The sequence below is a fragment of the Salvia hispanica genome, unplaced genomic scaffold (assembly GCF_023119035.1).
Source record: "Salvia hispanica cultivar TCC Black 2014 unplaced genomic scaffold, UniMelb_Shisp_WGS_1.0 HiC_scaffold_567, whole genome shotgun sequence".
NCBI lineage: Eukaryota > Viridiplantae > Streptophyta > Magnoliopsida > Lamiales > Lamiaceae > Salvia > Salvia hispanica.
Window position 1 is genome coordinate 13,025 of NW_025952319.1, and position 18,725 is coordinate 31,749.

General features: G+C 36.7%; 2 protein-coding genes and 1 long non-coding RNA gene across 3 annotated transcripts; 1 reads left to right on the forward strand and 2 right to left on the reverse strand.

Moving 5' to 3' along the window:
- Positions 1-1,896: 1,896 nt before the first annotated feature.
- On the reverse strand, positions 1,897-5,428 carry LOC125199585. Its single transcript, XM_048097558.1, has 7 exons — positions 5,056-5,428; positions 4,089-4,574; positions 3,859-4,005; positions 3,507-3,566; positions 3,370-3,438; positions 2,850-3,277; positions 1,897-2,773 (listed from the first exon to the last, which is right to left on the reverse strand). The coding sequence occupies exons 1-7, from the start codon at positions 5,426-5,428 to the stop codon at positions 2,159-2,161; spliced, it is 2,178 nt and encodes a 725-aa protein (XP_047953515.1). The 3' UTR covers positions 1,897-2,158.
- A 7,039-nt stretch (positions 5,429-12,467) lies between these two features.
- On the forward strand, positions 12,468-13,480 carry LOC125199586. Its single transcript, XM_048097560.1, has 2 exons — positions 12,468-13,274; positions 13,352-13,480. Exons 1-2 carry the CDS (start codon positions 12,468-12,470, stop codon positions 13,478-13,480), a joined length of 936 nt encoding a protein of 311 aa, XP_047953517.1.
- A 487-nt stretch (positions 13,481-13,967) lies between these two features.
- Positions 13,968-15,098, reverse strand: LOC125199582. Its single transcript, XR_007172605.1, has 2 exons — positions 14,992-15,098; positions 13,968-14,508 (listed from the first exon to the last, which is right to left on the reverse strand). It is a non-coding gene; the product is annotated as an uncharacterized LOC125199582 (long non-coding RNA).
- Between the last annotated feature and the right edge of the window lie 3,627 nt (positions 15,099-18,725).

Sequence of the window (18,725 nt, forward strand, 5' to 3'; positions counted from 1 at the left end):
TTAACCGAGTACCAAACTCGACCTTACCTGGCTCTTACCTTTTGACTCATGTTGAGGAGTTAATTCCAGACCATTCTCGGTCCATTCCAGCTCAAACCATGAGCCAATTTCATTCCCAACTCAAACCATGAGCCAGTTTCATTCACGGCTCAAACCATGAGCCAATTTCATTCATTTTTGGAAGGCTATTCTTGGCCCATTCAGCCTCAAATTCATCTGAGCCCAATAAGGCAAGCCCAAATTTTCTTGCAAACCCAAATTGACAACGGCGCCTTCTTTTTCTTCTCTCTCTATTCTCACCTCCAACAACAACTTGCCGCTACTTGTTCGGTGGACGACGCTTCACCGGGTCGCAGCTGCTCTTCACCAATCGTGCCACCACTCCCTTCTATCTGAACTGCGCTGATCAGAATCTCTCGGAATTGAGCCGTTTTTGTGGTCGGATTACAGCCATTGGATGGCGGTGGATTGTCGCCTTCACCACCTCGAGCGTTTCCTTCCTTCTTCCTGGGTGGAGGTTTTCGGCCTCATCTCTGTTATCCGTTCAGTTCGGGATCGGGCCTCCTTCGACCATCAGTGATTGCCTATCCTTTTCATCGTGAAATAGGCTGGAGTGTACTCTGCTTTCCCTCACAGGCCTATCTGAGCAGCTCCCTTTCTCTCCAGAATTCTCACTATTTCGAGCAGCCTCTTCTTCTCGGCTATTAGATCAGTTGTCGTCGTCCCTTCACGAATTGCATCACCAACAGCCAGCGGTGAGACTTCTCCGGTCACTCTTTCACTTCGGTTTCTCCTCTTGCCCCCATCACGGCAGATTTCCCTCATCACGGCAGATTCACCAACATGATTGTTCAGTTGGATACATCTTCTCCCCCTGTTTACTTCTCTCCATGGCGGTTGGGCGGCGCCACTCAATTAGCAACCAACAACGACTCTTGACTGTGGCTGTTCTTCCATAGATGGTTCTTTCCGCAGTTCGAAGAGTAATCCTTCGGTTGTGTGCTTTCTCTCCCCTCGGCTGGACGATTTATCACTCATTCTTGTGGGCTTGTGCCCTCTTCATTGTGTCATTCTTTTTGGTGTTATGGCAAGACTCTCCGTTGCCGGTTGCTCTTTCTTGCTCGGCGACCACCTCTCTGGTAGACCACCATGAGCTTCACATCGACTGTGTGGCGACGCTATCTCTCTCCCCCTCGCCACCGCATAGACGTTGGTTGTTCCGCCTCTTCCTTGGCAATTCTCTCCTTGATTCGGAGATTAAGAGTTTGGCCGTGGCTGTTCCATCAGCATCTTCTCCATCATTGAATGGAGCAAAACAATTTTTTGGTTGAGGGCTTGCATAATGGTGGTTAAGTTCATGGAGTTATCCTCCTCAAACTTGTGAACAAGCTCTAGTGACTGATGCAATATGTGATAATACTGCGACACAAATGCGTTCCCGACAACTTGAGCAGTAACTGGTTGCTGAGTCTCCGCCGCTGCGCTGCTGGCACAGAGTCTCACCTTGCTGCCTTCGCCTAACCTCCTCGCAGCCAGAGCCGCTGCGACGCCCTCAGGCCGTCTCTGTTCCTACCGCGACGCTGTTGTCGCTCAAGTTTCAAGCATTTGCTCGATCATCAGTGGGCACTTCGCTGCCCATTGTGCATCCCCGTCTCCGGCTCTTCTGCGTTGACGATGACCACGACCTTTAATTTCTGGGTAGCATTTTTTTTGGGTTGAACCCAAAATTTTCATAGTTGTTTGGTATACTTGGGTAGATTCTCCTGTATATTTGGGAGTTTTTTTTATTGCTATAGAGACAGATTGATCCATGCGAGGGATCGACGAACCTGCTCTGATACCATGTTGAAAAATAAAATGCGGAAAATAATACTCAAGAACTCTTGAAGACTACATTTTGATTGATTTGAATTGTTCTTTGTGATACATTGTACATCTCTATTTATAGGACTAGAGAAGTAAATGTGTCTAGGGACTTATGAACTTGGGACTCTACCATAATAACTATATATTCCCTTGAGACTCCAAAGGTACTCTTTCCCACAATCTTGAGACTCTCATATTTATTTCCAACAATGTTAAATTAAGTGGCCGATTCCGGACATGAAAAATAAAACAAGAGAAGTAATGATGATATCTAAAAGTGGTGGAAGTGGTGTTAGGGAAATGGACGATCCTTCTTCTTGCCGAAAATGCCATGGCCATAAGTGGAAGAAATGACATCCCTGAGAAGTGGGTACTGCAGCAGCACGAATGAAGAAATGGGCAGACAAGATAGTGCACCCACAGGCAACAGAACCCACGACTTCTTCCGCCCAAACACTAGATACACCGTCGCACTAAAGGCAATCATCATGAATAGGATGGAGACAAAAAGGGTGAATAGACCGATGCATAGTCGCTTGGGCAAAGCATATAAAAAGTCTTCTTCTGCATATCGCGATGTGTGGATGGACAAGAACATCAAGAGCGAAGTGGTGGATGTAAAGAGCGAAACTGCATCTGAAACTGCAAATACTGTAAACGCAGTTGAATTGTGGAATACAGGATAACCAAACTTTGGTTCGTTGCCGCCGGGAACTGTGATCGATGCAGCAAACACAACAGTGGCAATCAATGTTGCTGCAATAGTACATGAGGTTGCCGTATCTTTCATCCATTTCTCTCCTGCTATTTTTAGCTTTTTGTGTTCTTTTGTAAATATCATCTTAGCGGTTTTCCCACTATGGTTTTTTTGTTCCTTCATATAAGGAGAAATAAACTTACTAGCGGCCTGTTTAAACACCAGAAAACCATGAGTAATAAACTTACGAGTTTTCTATAGATATTATGTATAAATATGAATATACCTGAAACCATTGTAATTCACGCTGCATTTGGAGAGCTGCGCCCGATACTAAATTGAGCTTGTGAGTGGGTGCCAAACGTGCGGCCAAGTGAAGGATAGAGTTACCGGAATTGTCGATTTCATTTGAATAGTCGTATGTTGTGCTTTGATACAAGAGATTGAACACTTTCTCACATCGGTTCTTTACGGCCAAGTGGATAAAACTCTGACTAGAAGAATTCCTAAAATAAATTGCAAGAGGATAGACCTCAACAATTTCTTCTACAACATCACGATTTCCTGCTTTGGCTGCGGCTAGAATGGTTATTTCGCAAATACCTGATGCAAGATCATAGTCTAACGATTCCATGTGCTTGCATAAGCATTTCACAAGCCCGAGTGCTTTCTTACGCAGCATTATCTTTTCATGATACTTATTAATGCCAAACGCTGGAAATAGGATGATTTAAAAAACATATCATATAGTAATATAAATTGCAGTCCTCAATTCAATAAGTAACAGTAGTAGTAGTATTTATTACCCAAGTATTTGATAACTCCACGAGAGTGCAATTTGAGAACAAGTTTGCGCCACCATGGATGCTCTGTATCTAAAGAAATCAGATGATCAAAACCATATAAGTACTATGTTTGTAAGAAGTGGACATGAATCACTTACCTAGAATAGTTTGGTTCTCAATGTCAAATGATTTTGGATTCATATTCATCTTCAAAATACCTTCAATTTCAAGAATGACTCAGCAAACACAAATATGGAGTTAAATAGTACTTCCTCTGTCCCGTGTTACTTGCACTTTTCTATTTCGGCTCATCCCAAACTACTTACACTATTTCTATTTTAAGTAAGAATTAAAGTATTTAATTAATTATGTTTACGTAAGTTAAGTGTTCCTTTATTTAGTGATCACTCATTATATTTAAAAAAACTAATTTAATTATACCAAAAAATTAATCCAAAGTTTACTGCCTAAAATGAAAAGTGCGACCAATTAATTAGTAGTACTACTTACATATGAGACGTTTCCAAAAGCTGAATTGATCGTCGACACAGAATGTTGTGGCCTTCTTAGCTATTCTAACAAGAACTGGACCAATAGACCGACGAGGATCCACCGTGACAATAGAAGGATACTTGTCAACCAATTCCAATGCTATATCTGCTCATATGTGTATATATAATTAGCAGTTGATTTGTTTAAAAGAGTGATTAATTATACATACATGTTGATGAATTACTCACCGAAAAGGTCAGCACAAATCATCAATTCTAGAAGAAAACGTCCTCCACCATCAGCAAATGGATTATTGAGATGATTATGATTGGTTTTGGAAATCAACAACTGAAGAATTTTCCTGTGACCGAAATCAGCTGCTGAGTGATGGGGGAAATAGCCATAAATGTTTGAATGGTAGAGCAAGTCAGGATATCTGGTGACCAGTATCTTCGCGGCCTCGTAGTCCCCCATCGCTGCAGCATAGTGCAGTGGATTATCTCCAAACTTATCTATTAAGGCTAATACAGAGTCGTCATCCGAGATCAAATCCAGTAGGTTCGACAAAAATTCCGGCTTCCCCACGGTGGCGGCGACGTGGATGGCTGTTTCTAAATTGAAGCCCATTCTCAGTTTGATGGCACTGGGGTCTTCATCCACAATTTTTTTAGCCGTCTCCCAATCACCTCTTAGTGCACTTTTGTACAATTTCGTGTCCTCACGCCACTTTTTTCCTATTTTTATTACCACCTTCACTATTAATACATGACTAATATACAACTGCAGAAATGTTATTATTAGATATCACTAAGTTTATTTTTACTTCATTTTACTAAGGTCTTTAGGGTTGATTTTAGAAGTACTATGACCTAAAACAATCTAAAATGACCTCCATATATTTTTTAAATCAGGATTCTAAATATGAACTAAGCGTTGTCAAATAATGATAATTCTACATTTCTGCATTAAGAATTAGTTCTATTTTGATCATATTCCTAGTACTCCTCTATCCATAAAATAATGTCCACATTTTTACTGTTGTTGATTTAAGAGATGTAAAATAAAATGACTATAAAGAAATGTGGTGTAACAATACAGTGTAAAGTCGAAAGTAGAAATATGCACTTATTTAGTGTGGACCTAGGGGAAGTATTTAGAAGTGCAATAAATATATAAGTATAAATCAACAGCATTGTGGCGTTATTGTGTTGTTACCTTTATAAGAGACGGCGGCGAAAGGCGGGGGAGGTGGAGGCGAAGGCGAAGGTGATCGGGTTTCAGAAAAGTTATCTTTGAGCTTCATCCACACAGCACTTGCGCTAGGCAAATTAACAACAGTTTTAATAACTTCGTCGCTGAGCGCTCCAAGAATCCAGCCCTTGATGAGCCTATCGGTCCGCCTCCACTTGTCGTCACGGCTTTCTGGTGGGGGAGGTGTGTCATCGATGAATTCCATCAAGTCCTGGCTTTCGAGAAGGCACGACATCTGCTCGCTCCATGTCTCGTAGTTGTATTGGTCATCAAGTCCGTCACGACTGAGCTTCACGGAGACGAAGCTCGCCACGTTAGCTGATGCCAAGGTAGCCATATGTTATCACTATGATTTGAAGCCAACTAGTTAACTTGTTCTACTAACATTTTGGTCTATTTATTTTCTTAGATCACAAAGCTTTGTTTTTTTTTTTTTAAATATTTCTTACTTTGCTTTTGAATTCTTAATCTTAAGCAAAAACTAGACTTTATTCTAACCGTCGGGTCTTTTAAGTGATGGTATAACTTAAAGAACACGTTATGCGATAATCTATCAATAGAAAATTAATGGGTAATGCTTTACTTTATTTCAAAATTATTACTATTATCTAAGCTAGATTAGGATATTGACTGCAATTAATTGGAATTGAACTTTAATTAATTAATGCGACAAAAGAAGGCAAATCTATAGGCCATAGCATGTGGTATAGTTATTATAGTACTCCATATATCCCATGTTATTTGCCCTGATTTTTTTTCTCTAACAAAATGAAACTCATTTTACAATAATAGTTCTTCGATCAGTTTTTTCTTTTCTACTCTTTCTTACTCTATCAAATCGTACTTTTTCAAAAATTCATATTTTTAAAGAACGGAGGAAATAGTATTATTTTGGTAGTAATAGTGTGTAAATAAAGCTAATAGAACATTTTTACTATGGATTGGAGACCAATTTGCACTTGCGTGGACTAGTGGAATATGCACATTTCACAATGTTAATACTCACATTAAGCAATAGTGGTTTTGGAAATTAACAACCGGAGAATTTTGTTATGGCGTAATCAGCTGCTGAGTGATGGGGGAAATAGTTATAAATGTTTGAAAGGTAGAGCAAGTTAGGATATCTGTTGACAGCATCTCCGCAGCCCCGGCCCGGTTGTTTCCTATCGCTGCAGCAGTGTGCAGTGGGTTATCTCCAAACTTATTAGGATTGCCAACATTTCAATCCGATCCGAAGCAAATCTAGACTTTATTCTAACTGCAGGGTCTTTATGTGCCTAATGCTTTACTTTATTTTAAAATTTAATATATAGTACTCCTATTATATAATCATAATATTGAATTTTTAATTAGTATTATATGAAAGATATATGACTTAGATTAAAATATTAACCTTAATTAATTAGAGTAATGAGAACAAAAGAAACAAATTTATAGGCCCAGGGCATGTGGGATCCCTCTATTGTAGAGAAATATAATCAAATTTTGAGAATGTTAACTGCGTATATAGAATTATTCTTTTGTCATACTACAATATAATCCATATGTTTAATCGAAGATTACCTAGCTTTTTCTGATTGAACTTTGTATTGAAATTAGTTCTAAACGAGAATGAAAGGGCAAGAGAATTTCACGTATAGTAATAATGGAACCAAATCACCAACCATTAAAAAAAATTAGAAATACATTTATGTTTTTTAGGATCACAAATCCTTTTCAAATGATTCGATTTCTGCTTTTTTAGGAATACAAGTGACTATTTTAATTTTTTAATGTGTAGATTCCGACATTGTAATCGTCGCTCCGCGTTTTTCTAAAAATTATACTCCCTCCGTCCACGAATAGGAGTCCCGGTTGGCCATTTTCATCCGTCCGCCATTAGGAGTCCCGGTTAGACATTTTATCTTGGGAGTATAAGAAATGACCCCACTTTCCCTTAATTTAGAAGCTGCAATTAATTTTAATCCACTTTGATTGCAATTTCTCACTCTCTCTCTTAATGTTTGATTTCATTATTCCAAAGAATAAAGCAAATAATAAATGCGTCCCACGTTCCACTATCACACACTTAAATTATTGCACTCAAATTTTTCTTAAAAACTGCACCCAATACAACCGGGACTCCTATTCACGGACGGAGGGAGTATTCTTAAATAGTACCCACTCCGTTCCTTCATAGTTGAGTCATTTTTCCATTTCGGGAAGTTCCCTCATAGTTGAGTCATTTCCATTTATAGTAACTTTTTCCTCTTTCTTACTTTACTCTCTCTTACTCTATTCTCTCTACTTTATTCACTTTTTACTTTATTCTCTCAACCTTTTTCTCTTTCTTACTTTTTTATCTATTTATTTAACACACTCAACATTCATTTCTTAAACTCCGTGCCGAAAAGTTCCGCCTCAACTATGAGGGAACGGAGGGAGTACGTGGATTTCTGCTTTTATTAGGATCACAGATAAATATTTTAAATGGGTAAATTTGTGCTTTTTTAGATTCACTGTGTGTCTTTACTCTTTTTTGATGTGTAGATTTCCCACATATGTTGGTCTGTTGAATTATATTTTAAAGTCTGAATGATCAGTTATGCAACATATAATTAAGATCAAATATTTGAAATTTATGACATGTAAAAGCAATGTTATTATGAAATGAAACAAAAATTTTAATCTTCAGATCCCGCAAATGAATATCCACAATTTTGATGCCAGAAAAATAGATGAATATACATATAAATAGACACATATAATTATGGTATGGCCATATGGGCCAAATAACTATTTTGTCATTTGGATAATATATACTTGAAACAAAATTAAAATGGGCCGTAGCTAACACATTACAGAGATAAAATGCTAGTTAAAATTGGTAGTATTGATTTTTATACAGTATTATTTTTATGCGGTAAATTAAAAAATAAGATAACACATAAATCAAATATCTGAATGGACCCTATTTGTTTCATTCCAGATTGGGATACTTCATACTTGCCAACCAAATCCAACGCCATATCTGATGATCATATAAACATTATACTCCCTCCGTCCCAAAAAGATTGTCCCATTTCCTTTTTCACACTCGTTTTGCAAAAATAATAATAAATAGTTAAAGTAGAGAGAAAGTAAAGTAAAAAAAGAAAATAATGTAGAGAATAGTACAGAAAATGAACTGGGACAATCTTTCTGGGACGGAGGGAGTATTATATAATCATCAGCTTCTCTAAAAAGACCATATCCTTTTGCCACTCCTTAATTTCCTGTTCATCGCCATTAATAACTATGATTAGTTAATTAACCTTCTTTATATATATAGTAAAGGTTGGCCGGCGTTGTTAACTTGGTTAGCCATGGCAATGGAATGCGGAGGAGGAGAGCTCGCCGCAACGTCAACTGGTGAACGGGATTGTGGGAACTGGGAAGGTCGACGCGCTACCCATTCCTTGCACGTTACCTGGATTTTTTTTTTCATGAATGTTCTGGCCCAATATTTATGCAACATCCAATGTAATGAAACATGTATACAAAATAAAATAAAAATGGATCAGTTAAATAATTAAACTAATTAATGTCAATTTGAGGCCTGCAGGGTATATGCCAACTATATTAATCAAGTGTTGCTCAAACGTTGTGAAGGGTCAATTTTGAGATATCAATAAAGGAAAAAGTTTAGCTAGTTGAAGGAATCAAGATTTTCCTCATCCTAGCTTGGGCCTCTATGGGGATTTTTTTTTTCTTTTATTTCAGTTTATAGTAGCCCCTAATAAAAGATTAATTACTAATAATTTTATAAATATAATTACAATTTTATGATTTATTGCTATAATATCTAATTTTAAAAAGTCTAATAAAACAAGCCTTAACAATTATAGCCCCCATTAATTTCCAAGAACTGCAATATCTTGGAAATCAATATACTCCCTCCTTCCACGAAAATTAGACCACATTGAGAATGACACGGATTTTAATGTGAAATTAGTAAAGTATGAGAGAAGTAGAGTTAATTAGTGGAATGTGTGGTCCATATTATTAGTAGTGTTTAATTGTGTTAGGTAGCAAATGTGGAGTCCTTTTTTAAACTTGGTCTATTTTTTGTGGACAATAAAAGATGGTAAATATGGCCTTTTTTGCGGACGGAGGGAGTATATAGTTAGATTCGGGATAACTGCTCCAAAAAGCATGAACTTTCCAAAAAGTTTGGTATTTCCCACCAACTTAAAATGTTGCACCAAAAATCACGAACTTTGCCAACGTGCTCCGATTTCCCAAGTCGGGTTTTCCGGCGAAGTAGATTGCTGACGTGTGTATATGTCTGACGTGGATGGTGACGTGGATGCTGATATGTACAATGACATGGAATAAAAAAATTAAAATTAAAAAAAATTCTTCTAACATAACCCCCCTTTCACCCACCCCCAAATTGGAATTGGAAGATGCAAAAATGACTAAGACAAAAATCAAGAAAACCCTAACATCAAAAATTAAACTTCAACTTCTGAATCTTATCTTCTGCTCAGCGGCGGCGACCTCGACTGTGACGGCAACCGCGACGGCGACGGCGACGGCGACCGCAACCTCCGATGGCGCCGCCAACTCCGTAAGTTATGCATTTCGTTTTAAATTCGTTGCTCAATTGTACTCAGATTGCTCGATTCAGTTTTCTCAATTTGAATTGTATGAATCTGGAAGTTGATTCACCGGTTTTTTGTTTACTTTAGTTTCTTCTTTGTTTCCACTTTACTGTTTGTTTACTAAATATGTGTTTGCATCGTATGAATCTGGAAGTATGACTTTTGAGAGGCATTTTTGTTTACTTTAGTTTCTTCTTTGTTTCCACTTTCAAATCTTAGTTTCTTGTCCCTCCATAGGAAAATGTCAGTAGGTGCCAGAATAAATGGATGCATCACTAATAGATCATAAATTGCAGTATGCAAAAATTAATTATATCAGTGTCATCATGAAACTTACATACTCCTACTATATTTAATCATGGGTAGCAGTGACCCCTTTGAGGGGACTAAGTGTATTCTGTAATTCAGCTTCACTGAACAAAGTACTCCTACTACATTTAATCATGGATAGCAGTGACCCCTTTGGAGGGGACTAAGTGCATTCTGTAATTCAGCTTCATTGAATATAGTTTGATTAGCTCTCCTGCCAAGTATCTCATTTCTTTTTTACATTTGTGATAAATATAGTTTGTGTACAGTTTCTAAATCTGGAATTTGAATTTGTTCAGAGACGACGTTTTTGGCCTCTATATTCATCATGGAGGACATTTCATTCCAAATGGCAAGTTTCAGAAATACATTGGTGGTGGAATGGCTCAGGCAAGTGATCTAGACCCAGATAGATTTGGGTATTTTGACTTGGTTGAGGAATTGAATAATATAGGGATTCACACATGGAGCAAACTCACCTTTATAAATTCTACGTCAGCAATCCACGTAGATATAAAAAGTGATAAGGAGGTGATGGAGATGCTATCTGCTAATCTAAGTGTTAGTTTTAACAGAATGTGTAGCATATATGTTGTTGGTGGGAGTGTGGGAATGGGAGAAAGGGTAGTGGAAAAGGTTGAAAAAAATAGTAAGAGTGTGGTTGAAAAGAGTCACTTTGAATCTGCCACAAAAATTAGAAATAACACTTCTACGAGCAAGGGTAAGACTGTGATTGAAAAAAATGTGGGAGAAAATGTGGTTCAATCAGTGGAGAAGAGGCTTGTTGAAAGTGTTAGTAAGAGTGTTGCTATATCGTTTGGTAGAGGTAGAAGTGGTAGTGAGAGGGTGGTCAAGTCTACTAAGAAGCATGATAGTGAAACATTTAATAAGAAGATGAGTGAATCTGTGAGTAAGACAATGGCCACAACTGTGGATAATAATGCTGGTGAAGGTGGGAGTAAGAGTTTGAGTGAATCTGTAGAGGAGAATATGAGTAGTTCTGTGGAGAAGAATAATATGAGTGGTTCTGTGGAGAACAATTTGAGTGGTCTTGGACATGAGGGAGTTGGATCAGGTAATGAGGTTTTGGGAGAAGGTGAGAATGAGAGTGATTGTGATGGCAGTTATATACCATCAACTGATGATGAGGAGACTGATGATGAAATGGAAGCCGATGAGCTAGTGTCTGAGGATGAAGAATATGCACAATGCAGAAAGAAGATGAAAGAGAGAAAGAAGCCCTTTGTAATAACTGATGAGATGTTCCAGGGGATAGTCAATGGAGGACAAAAGAGTGATTATGTGTCTGAATATGAAAATTCTGAAGAGGATGATATTTACTCTGATTCCACTGATTTTGAAGATGAAGGGAGACGATCTAGACAAGGACATGTTAAAGTGATGTATGATCCAAAATGTGATCATAAGGTTCTCACATTCAGTGCTGGTATGGGATTTATTGATGGGCACCAAGCTAGAGACGCACTGACAGATAATGCAGTGTTGAATGGATGGCAAATTCATTTTAAAAGAGCAACTAAGAAGCAACTTGAAGCAGGTTGTTTGAGTCCTTGTAAATGGATGATATCTGGGAGTCGAGTGACGAAGACAGGAGTCTTTTTAATGAAAAATCAGAATGGGGTTCACACTTGTCCTAGGGCAATGAGAAATAAAATTGCTACATCCAATTGGATTGCTAGAAAATACTTTCATGTCTTTAAGCTTAAACCAAATATGAGTTGTAAAGATTTAGGCAGGGATCTAATGCAGAGGTATGCTGTTGAGGCCACAAGGTGGAAGCTATACCATTCAAAGAGAAAAGCTATTGATTTGTTGAAGGGATCAGTGGAAGATCATTATGCCAAGTTGAGGAGCTATGTACTTGAGTTGAGTAGAGCTGACAAAGAAGGTAGGTTTGAGGTACATGTGGATGTAGGTGCTGTGTTCAAGTCAATGTACATTGGATTTAGTGGTTTAAGAAAGGGTTTCAAGGAGGGTGTAGGAGGGTGATTGGACTGGATGGGGCTTTCTTGAAGACTTACTTGGGTGGCATACTGTTATCTGCGGTGGGAACTGATGGGAATAATCAAATGTATCCTATAGCTTGGGCAGTAGTTGAAATTGAGAACGAGGTTTGTTGGAGTTGGTTCATTAACATTCTAGTGCAAGAGCTGAACTTGGGTGAAGGAGTTGGAGTTACTATTATAAGTGATCAGCAAAAGGTATGATCTAAACTGACACTTTACTTTTGCATTAACTAAATACTTAAATTACAACTTACACAAATATTTATGATTGTAGGGGCTTGAGAATGCAGTCAAGGAGCTTATCCTATTGGCAGAGCATAGAAATTGTGCAAGACACATCTATGCCAATTGGAAAAAAGTTCACAAGGGTCCTAAACTGAAGTAGCTTTTTTGGAAGCTTGCTAGAAGCACCTACATGCAGGAGTATGACTTGGCATGCAAGGAGTTAGAGAATGAAGATGGGCAAGCATTTGCTGATTTAATGGACAGGAACCCGAGTAAATTCTGTAAGGCCTTCATCACCTCCACACAATACTCTGATGCTATTCTCAATAATGTCTGTGAGTGTTTCAATGCATACATTTTGGAGGCTAGAAATAAACATATAATAGACATGCTTGAGGAGATGAGAATAACACTTATGGAGAGGTTGTATAGAAAAGCTGTAGAGATTGAAGCAGCTGAAAGTAGTTCAACAGTGTGTCCAAAAATTAAGAAAAAAATAAATGCAATGGTATATGAGAGTAGGAATTGCACGACAATACCTGCATTAGGGGGAAATTTCGAAGTTACTCACTTTGATGACAGATTTGTTGTGACTCCTTCAAAAAGGCAGTGTGGTTGTAGGAAGTGGGATATAACAGGCATCCCTTGTTTGCATGGTATTGCTGCTATTAACTTCCTTAAGCGGGATGTGGATGAATTTGTCCACCAATACTTTTCTGTGACCAAGTATAAGTTGGCATATGGATATGGCCTACCAGCTGTGAATGGAGTCAAATTATGGCCCGTTGCTGAGGGTTTTCCAGTCACCCCACCACATGTTAGGAAGATGCCTGGTAGGCCTAAGAAGGTTAGGACGAGGGACCCATTTGAGAAGGATCCGGCCAGACCAAACAAGCTAAGGAAGATATGTGTCATGACTTGCCAAAACTGTTTCCAAGAAGGCCACAACTCAAGGAGTTGCAAGAATGAGACTGTGCATGTGGCAGAGAAACCAAAGGTTGGTTTTTGTTTTACTTGAATACATTGATTTGTGTGTTGGTTGAATACATTGTGAGATACTTCAATTTTTAACAGGCAAAAAAGGGAAGGCCTCGTAAGACGCCACAAGCATCGACTACGGTTCGAGGGAGAGGTAGAGGAAGAGGAAGCGCTGGAGCAAATCCGACTGCTGGAGTAGGCTCTACTCAACAAAGTGCAACTTGAAGATGTTCTTTGTTTGTTTCTATTTTGTTAACTGCTTGGTGTTGTAATGTTTGGTACATTTGGAGATATTTGGGATTTTTTGTTGACATTTGGTAATATTTGGGATGTGTTGTTGACATTTGGGATGTGTTGTTGACATTAAAAAACAAACTTGATTATTTTTGTTCACTACGTAGGCAGGCTGATTTGTGATAGGTTATAAATGAGTGCAACATGCAGGTATCATGTTTCCATATTTGCAAAATTCTTGAATTAGTTGTGTACAGTTAGTTTATAGTTTTGTAACTGAACTTATGAATGATTTACTATGTTTTAGATTAATTATGGGTGATAATCAACTAAATTTCCAGCCATGGCTAGCCCCTGTTCCAGCTCCAGGTGGATATTTACACATTATGAATTAATAAGTCCCTACTCCATTACACCAAAACAACAAATTAGTCTGTAGTCCATTACACTTGAAACAACAAAATAAGTCCCTAGTCCATTACACCAAAACGGCAAAATAATATCATAGCATGGCACAATTTTCAGCCACAATTACACAACATTACATTTTCTGCCACCATAAGTCCCTAATTCCATACTACATAATCTAGACTCTTATAATCTATATAAGAAGCCAGACCACGACACATAAACACAAAATGACATACTTCAATTTCCTGTTTTGTCTTCGCAAATTTTCAGCCACCATTTGGAGTGATTCAAATTCAACTTCCTTCGAACAGACTTTCTCCTTTAGCATATCCTGCATAGCAACTCTTGCTTGCAATTCCTTTTCCATGCTATCTCTCTCCATCTTCAATTTGTTCATATAGTTCTCTTGATTTGTTGACAAAGATGGATCAATCCAGCGGAAGAACTTGCAGTCATCCTCCTTCCAAATATGGCACCGATAGAAACGCCGTCCAGGATTGGCATCCGTCTTCGATGTTACAATTTCAGCTTCAATTCCGTGATTACAAACGATGACTTTTGGTATTGGCCAACTCCCATGGCTCATATTACACGACGACGTGGACATCCTAAACCAAAACAGATCAAATTTATGCTCAAATTATAGTTATTGGACAGTGGCAGACTCCAATTCAATTCTAACTCAACAAATCTGCAAACTTCTTTGTGCTCATCAAATTTATGGCCAATGCAAAATATTTAAACTCAAATGCAAACCAATTCAACTATCTGGCCGAATTCAACTTGTTCAACTATCTATGTTCATGCCAAAATCAGCATACAAGGTCGAATTGTCACCCTAAATTCAACAGAATTGGAATACAATTACCATTCAAATTCCCCCAATTCAACATTACACCAACAATTCAGCATTACACCCTAAATCAAATTCCAATTACACCCACAATTCTAATAGATATACGATTCCAATTCAGCATAAAAAGTAGCATCACATTGAACCCACATTGGAATTGAACCTAGAAATTCGATTCGAATAGAACCCTAAATCGAATTCAAATATGAATTCGACAATGTCTTTCCAAAAAACTAACCTCGTTTTCAGTTGATGTTGAAATCGCGACGGGATGGACGGAGAAACTTCTCCGCGATGAGAGTGAAATCGTGAAATCGCAGGAAGGGAGTGAATTCCTAATTTTTAATTTAGTTCAATAAACAAAAATAAAACGCTGTCGTTTTAAATGTTATATTGACGATTTGCCAGGTCATACCGGAGTTGTGCCACGTTGGATAAATTTTTGACAGAAAACTACAGGGTCGGGTCGGATGGGAAATTTGCACAACCCGGCAAAGTTCGTGATTTTTGGTGCAACATTTTAAGTTGGTGGGAAATACCAAACTTTTTGGAAAGTTCATGCTTTTTGGAGCAGTTATCCCTATTAAAAATATAATATAATACGTAATAATCACAATATGTTACTCCACTTATAAATATAAAATTAAATAAGTTTTGAGTTAAATCAACATGGAAATATTTGTTAATTACAATACTTATATGGGTCTTTACCACAAAAAAAATTACCATCCTTGACAAATGCACTTTAATATTAAAGTACTATCAATATTTAATTGATATAAATATTTAATATACAGCTAAAAAATATAATTAGGACAATGATATTGCCATAACAGATAAAATAATGAACAACAAAACAAATAAAAAACACACATATATAAACATTAGTACAATAAAATAAATTAACATGGAGAAAATACTTAGATATGAACTAATATTTTGCACAACTCTCTCCACTACCTCTGATTCACATCTTCGGCTCTTCGTCTTTCACTCTCTCACATGACACCTGCTCCGTCTCATTTATGGTTTCCACAATGATATAATATGTATTTATAGACAAAGATCACCAACAATTTCTAAAACCTTTCAAATGCAACTATACATCACAAAAATAAAAGAACATTTATCTAGCTAATACTCCCTTCGTCCTCCATTAGGAGTCTCATTTATGGGCGGCACGGGTTTTAAGAAATGTTAAGAAAAGTGGGTAGAAAAAAATTAGTGGAATAGGAGTCACACTTGTATATATTAATATTAATATTAAATAAAATGTGAGTGAAATGAGTTAGTGGAAAGTGGGACTCTATTACCATTTATGATAAAAGTGAACCGGGACTCCCATTTACGGACGAACTAAAATGGGAAAACGGGACTCCTATTCGCGGACGGAGAGAGTAAATAGTAATTAAAACAAAAATTAGTATATGATATAAATTAAAAAAGTTACAAATCATCGGTATAATCATATTGAATTCATACTCTTAATTGCTTAATTTGACGGTTTAAAAAACGTCCAATATATGGATTAGAGTATAGAGCCATTCACTAAATTGTGAGCAAATAATTGAAATTATTTTTTTACTATGTATTTGAAAATGATGCATAATTAAATATTAGATGCAGAATTAAGGTAATTTAATGGCACGCTCTAATAGGGGTTACATCATTTGGTCCAATTCCAAAAATATATTGTTTTACTAACAATGAAAGGAATTAAAAGTAATCAATGGGAATAATCATTGTAACAGCTACATTAAAATTTCCACAACAAAATTTATTTAGTCAAAATTTAATTTAAATTATTGCATTTACATCCCTTACACAAAAATAGTTATTCAAAACCTCTCAAAACTAGTCTTTTATATACTCCCTCCCCGTCCCACAAAGATTGTCTCACTTTGACCAGGCACTGGTTTTAAGAAATGTAATGAAAAGTGAGTTGAAAAAAATTAGTGGAATGTGGGTCCTTCTTTTATATATTAGTTTTATAATAAAATGTGAGTAGGAATGAGTTAGTGGAATATGCGGTCCACTACCATAAATGATAAAAAGTGAAATGGGACAAACTTCGTGGGACGTACGAAAATAAAAAAATGGGACAATCTTTCTGGGACGGAGGGAGTATGTACTAGTGGCACCCCGTGCGATGCACGACCGAATTGATTTTCTCCTTCCACAAATTTGAAATAGAATTCACATTTTTATAAAATAAAAACAATGTCATTATATCCAGTTCTTTGAATTCGTAAATGTCTATAATAGTAACAATTTACTACACTAAATAAAAATTCATATCATTATATAAGTTTGACAACTAAAAGTTACACACACATCAATAAGAACATTCTTCGAACTCTACGTATTCAACTACAATCACTTGTTGCCGTAGATCAAACTCATGTGAATTTATTTTATTCTTTTCATACTTATTTCAAAATAATATTTGTAAAATGAAAAACAATATCTATCATACAAAATCTAATTCATACATATATAATATCCACATGCCCAAAAATTTAAAATAATTAATAAACATACTAAATTTGACCCCACATTTCGGTTCCTCTTCCATATTTGATGATACAAATTTTCCATTCAAATCTGATCATAATCTCTGGTAATCAGTTGAGAATTGAGATACAATGGTATTTAAAGTGGAAGATGGTGGAGCCTATTTATTTGCATCAAAGTTGATCTCTTATTTTCGAAAACCCTTGTCATGAAAAGAGACGAAGAGTTGAGCGCCTCCCTCTCATTCTGTGTCGCTCTATTTTCTTCAGGAACTTTTCACTTTTCCATGACTTTTTACACTCATCCGCTGGAATCTTTCACTTTTCCATCAACTTTTACTCTGCCTCCTCTAGTTGTCGCTCTCTGTCGCCCTTGTACGACTTTATAAGTAGAACTATAGTCGTCAGCTGCCCAAAGTTTAGGTGGATGTGTAGTGTACTCTGTTGTTGATAGCCAAGCTGTATGGAATGCTACACAACACACGCATGAGGTAGCAGCGCCATTACATGAACATCATGCCGACAACAATCTTTTTACCACCACGGTCATGAAACTTTTGATTAATAGATTTGGTATTTATAGAATTTCTGATAGCGCTTGAAATTCTCTCTTTTGGCATTCTTTTCTATCGACTTTTAGTTAGCCTAATTTCATTTATTATAAATTAAATGAGCAATAATGGCTCTGGTTGACCCTACTTTATATTATGGGCTTTTATTGGATTAAATTCCAATGATAATCTGCAATTAATGGAGAAATACGTTATAGCAATCAAAGATAAGTCATTATTCATTTGAACTGTTAGCTGAATAAAACGATTTTGGTCATAGAATCTCCAAAATTGAATGATAATATCAAAGGCGTTTTTGTATTCAATAGTTATTGGAAGGAATTAGTTATCACATAATTATTCAAATTGAATTTATAACTTTAAATATTTTATAATGAGGACAAAACTTATAAATATTTTAAAAGAAGGCCAAAACTCGCCTTTTATAGATGTATAAATAGATAGATGGGACGAGATATGATCCTAGGTGCATGACATCTGTCACACCTCAACCCTTATAACGTATGCACTTACTATAAATAAATTCAAAATTTTAAAAAGAAATAATTCACACGTCAAGTAAATAAAACACATATATTATATCATTTCAAAAATTAACATTTATCAAGTACATATTTCAAAACGTTCTAATCCGTAGTGGGACCCTCTCACCACTCTATATACTATACATTTATCTACATGCAAAAAAAAATGATGAGGAAGAGAAGTTGCCAAAATGCGTCAGCCGCCGACCCTTATAATAACTGTAACTCATATCAACCCACGAATCATTGATATCTTATTCCTGAAAAAAATATTAGTGGTTTATATGAGCCACAACTCAGTGTATATAAACCTTACCTTTAATTCCACATACATATATCAAATACATTCATTCACCAACATAT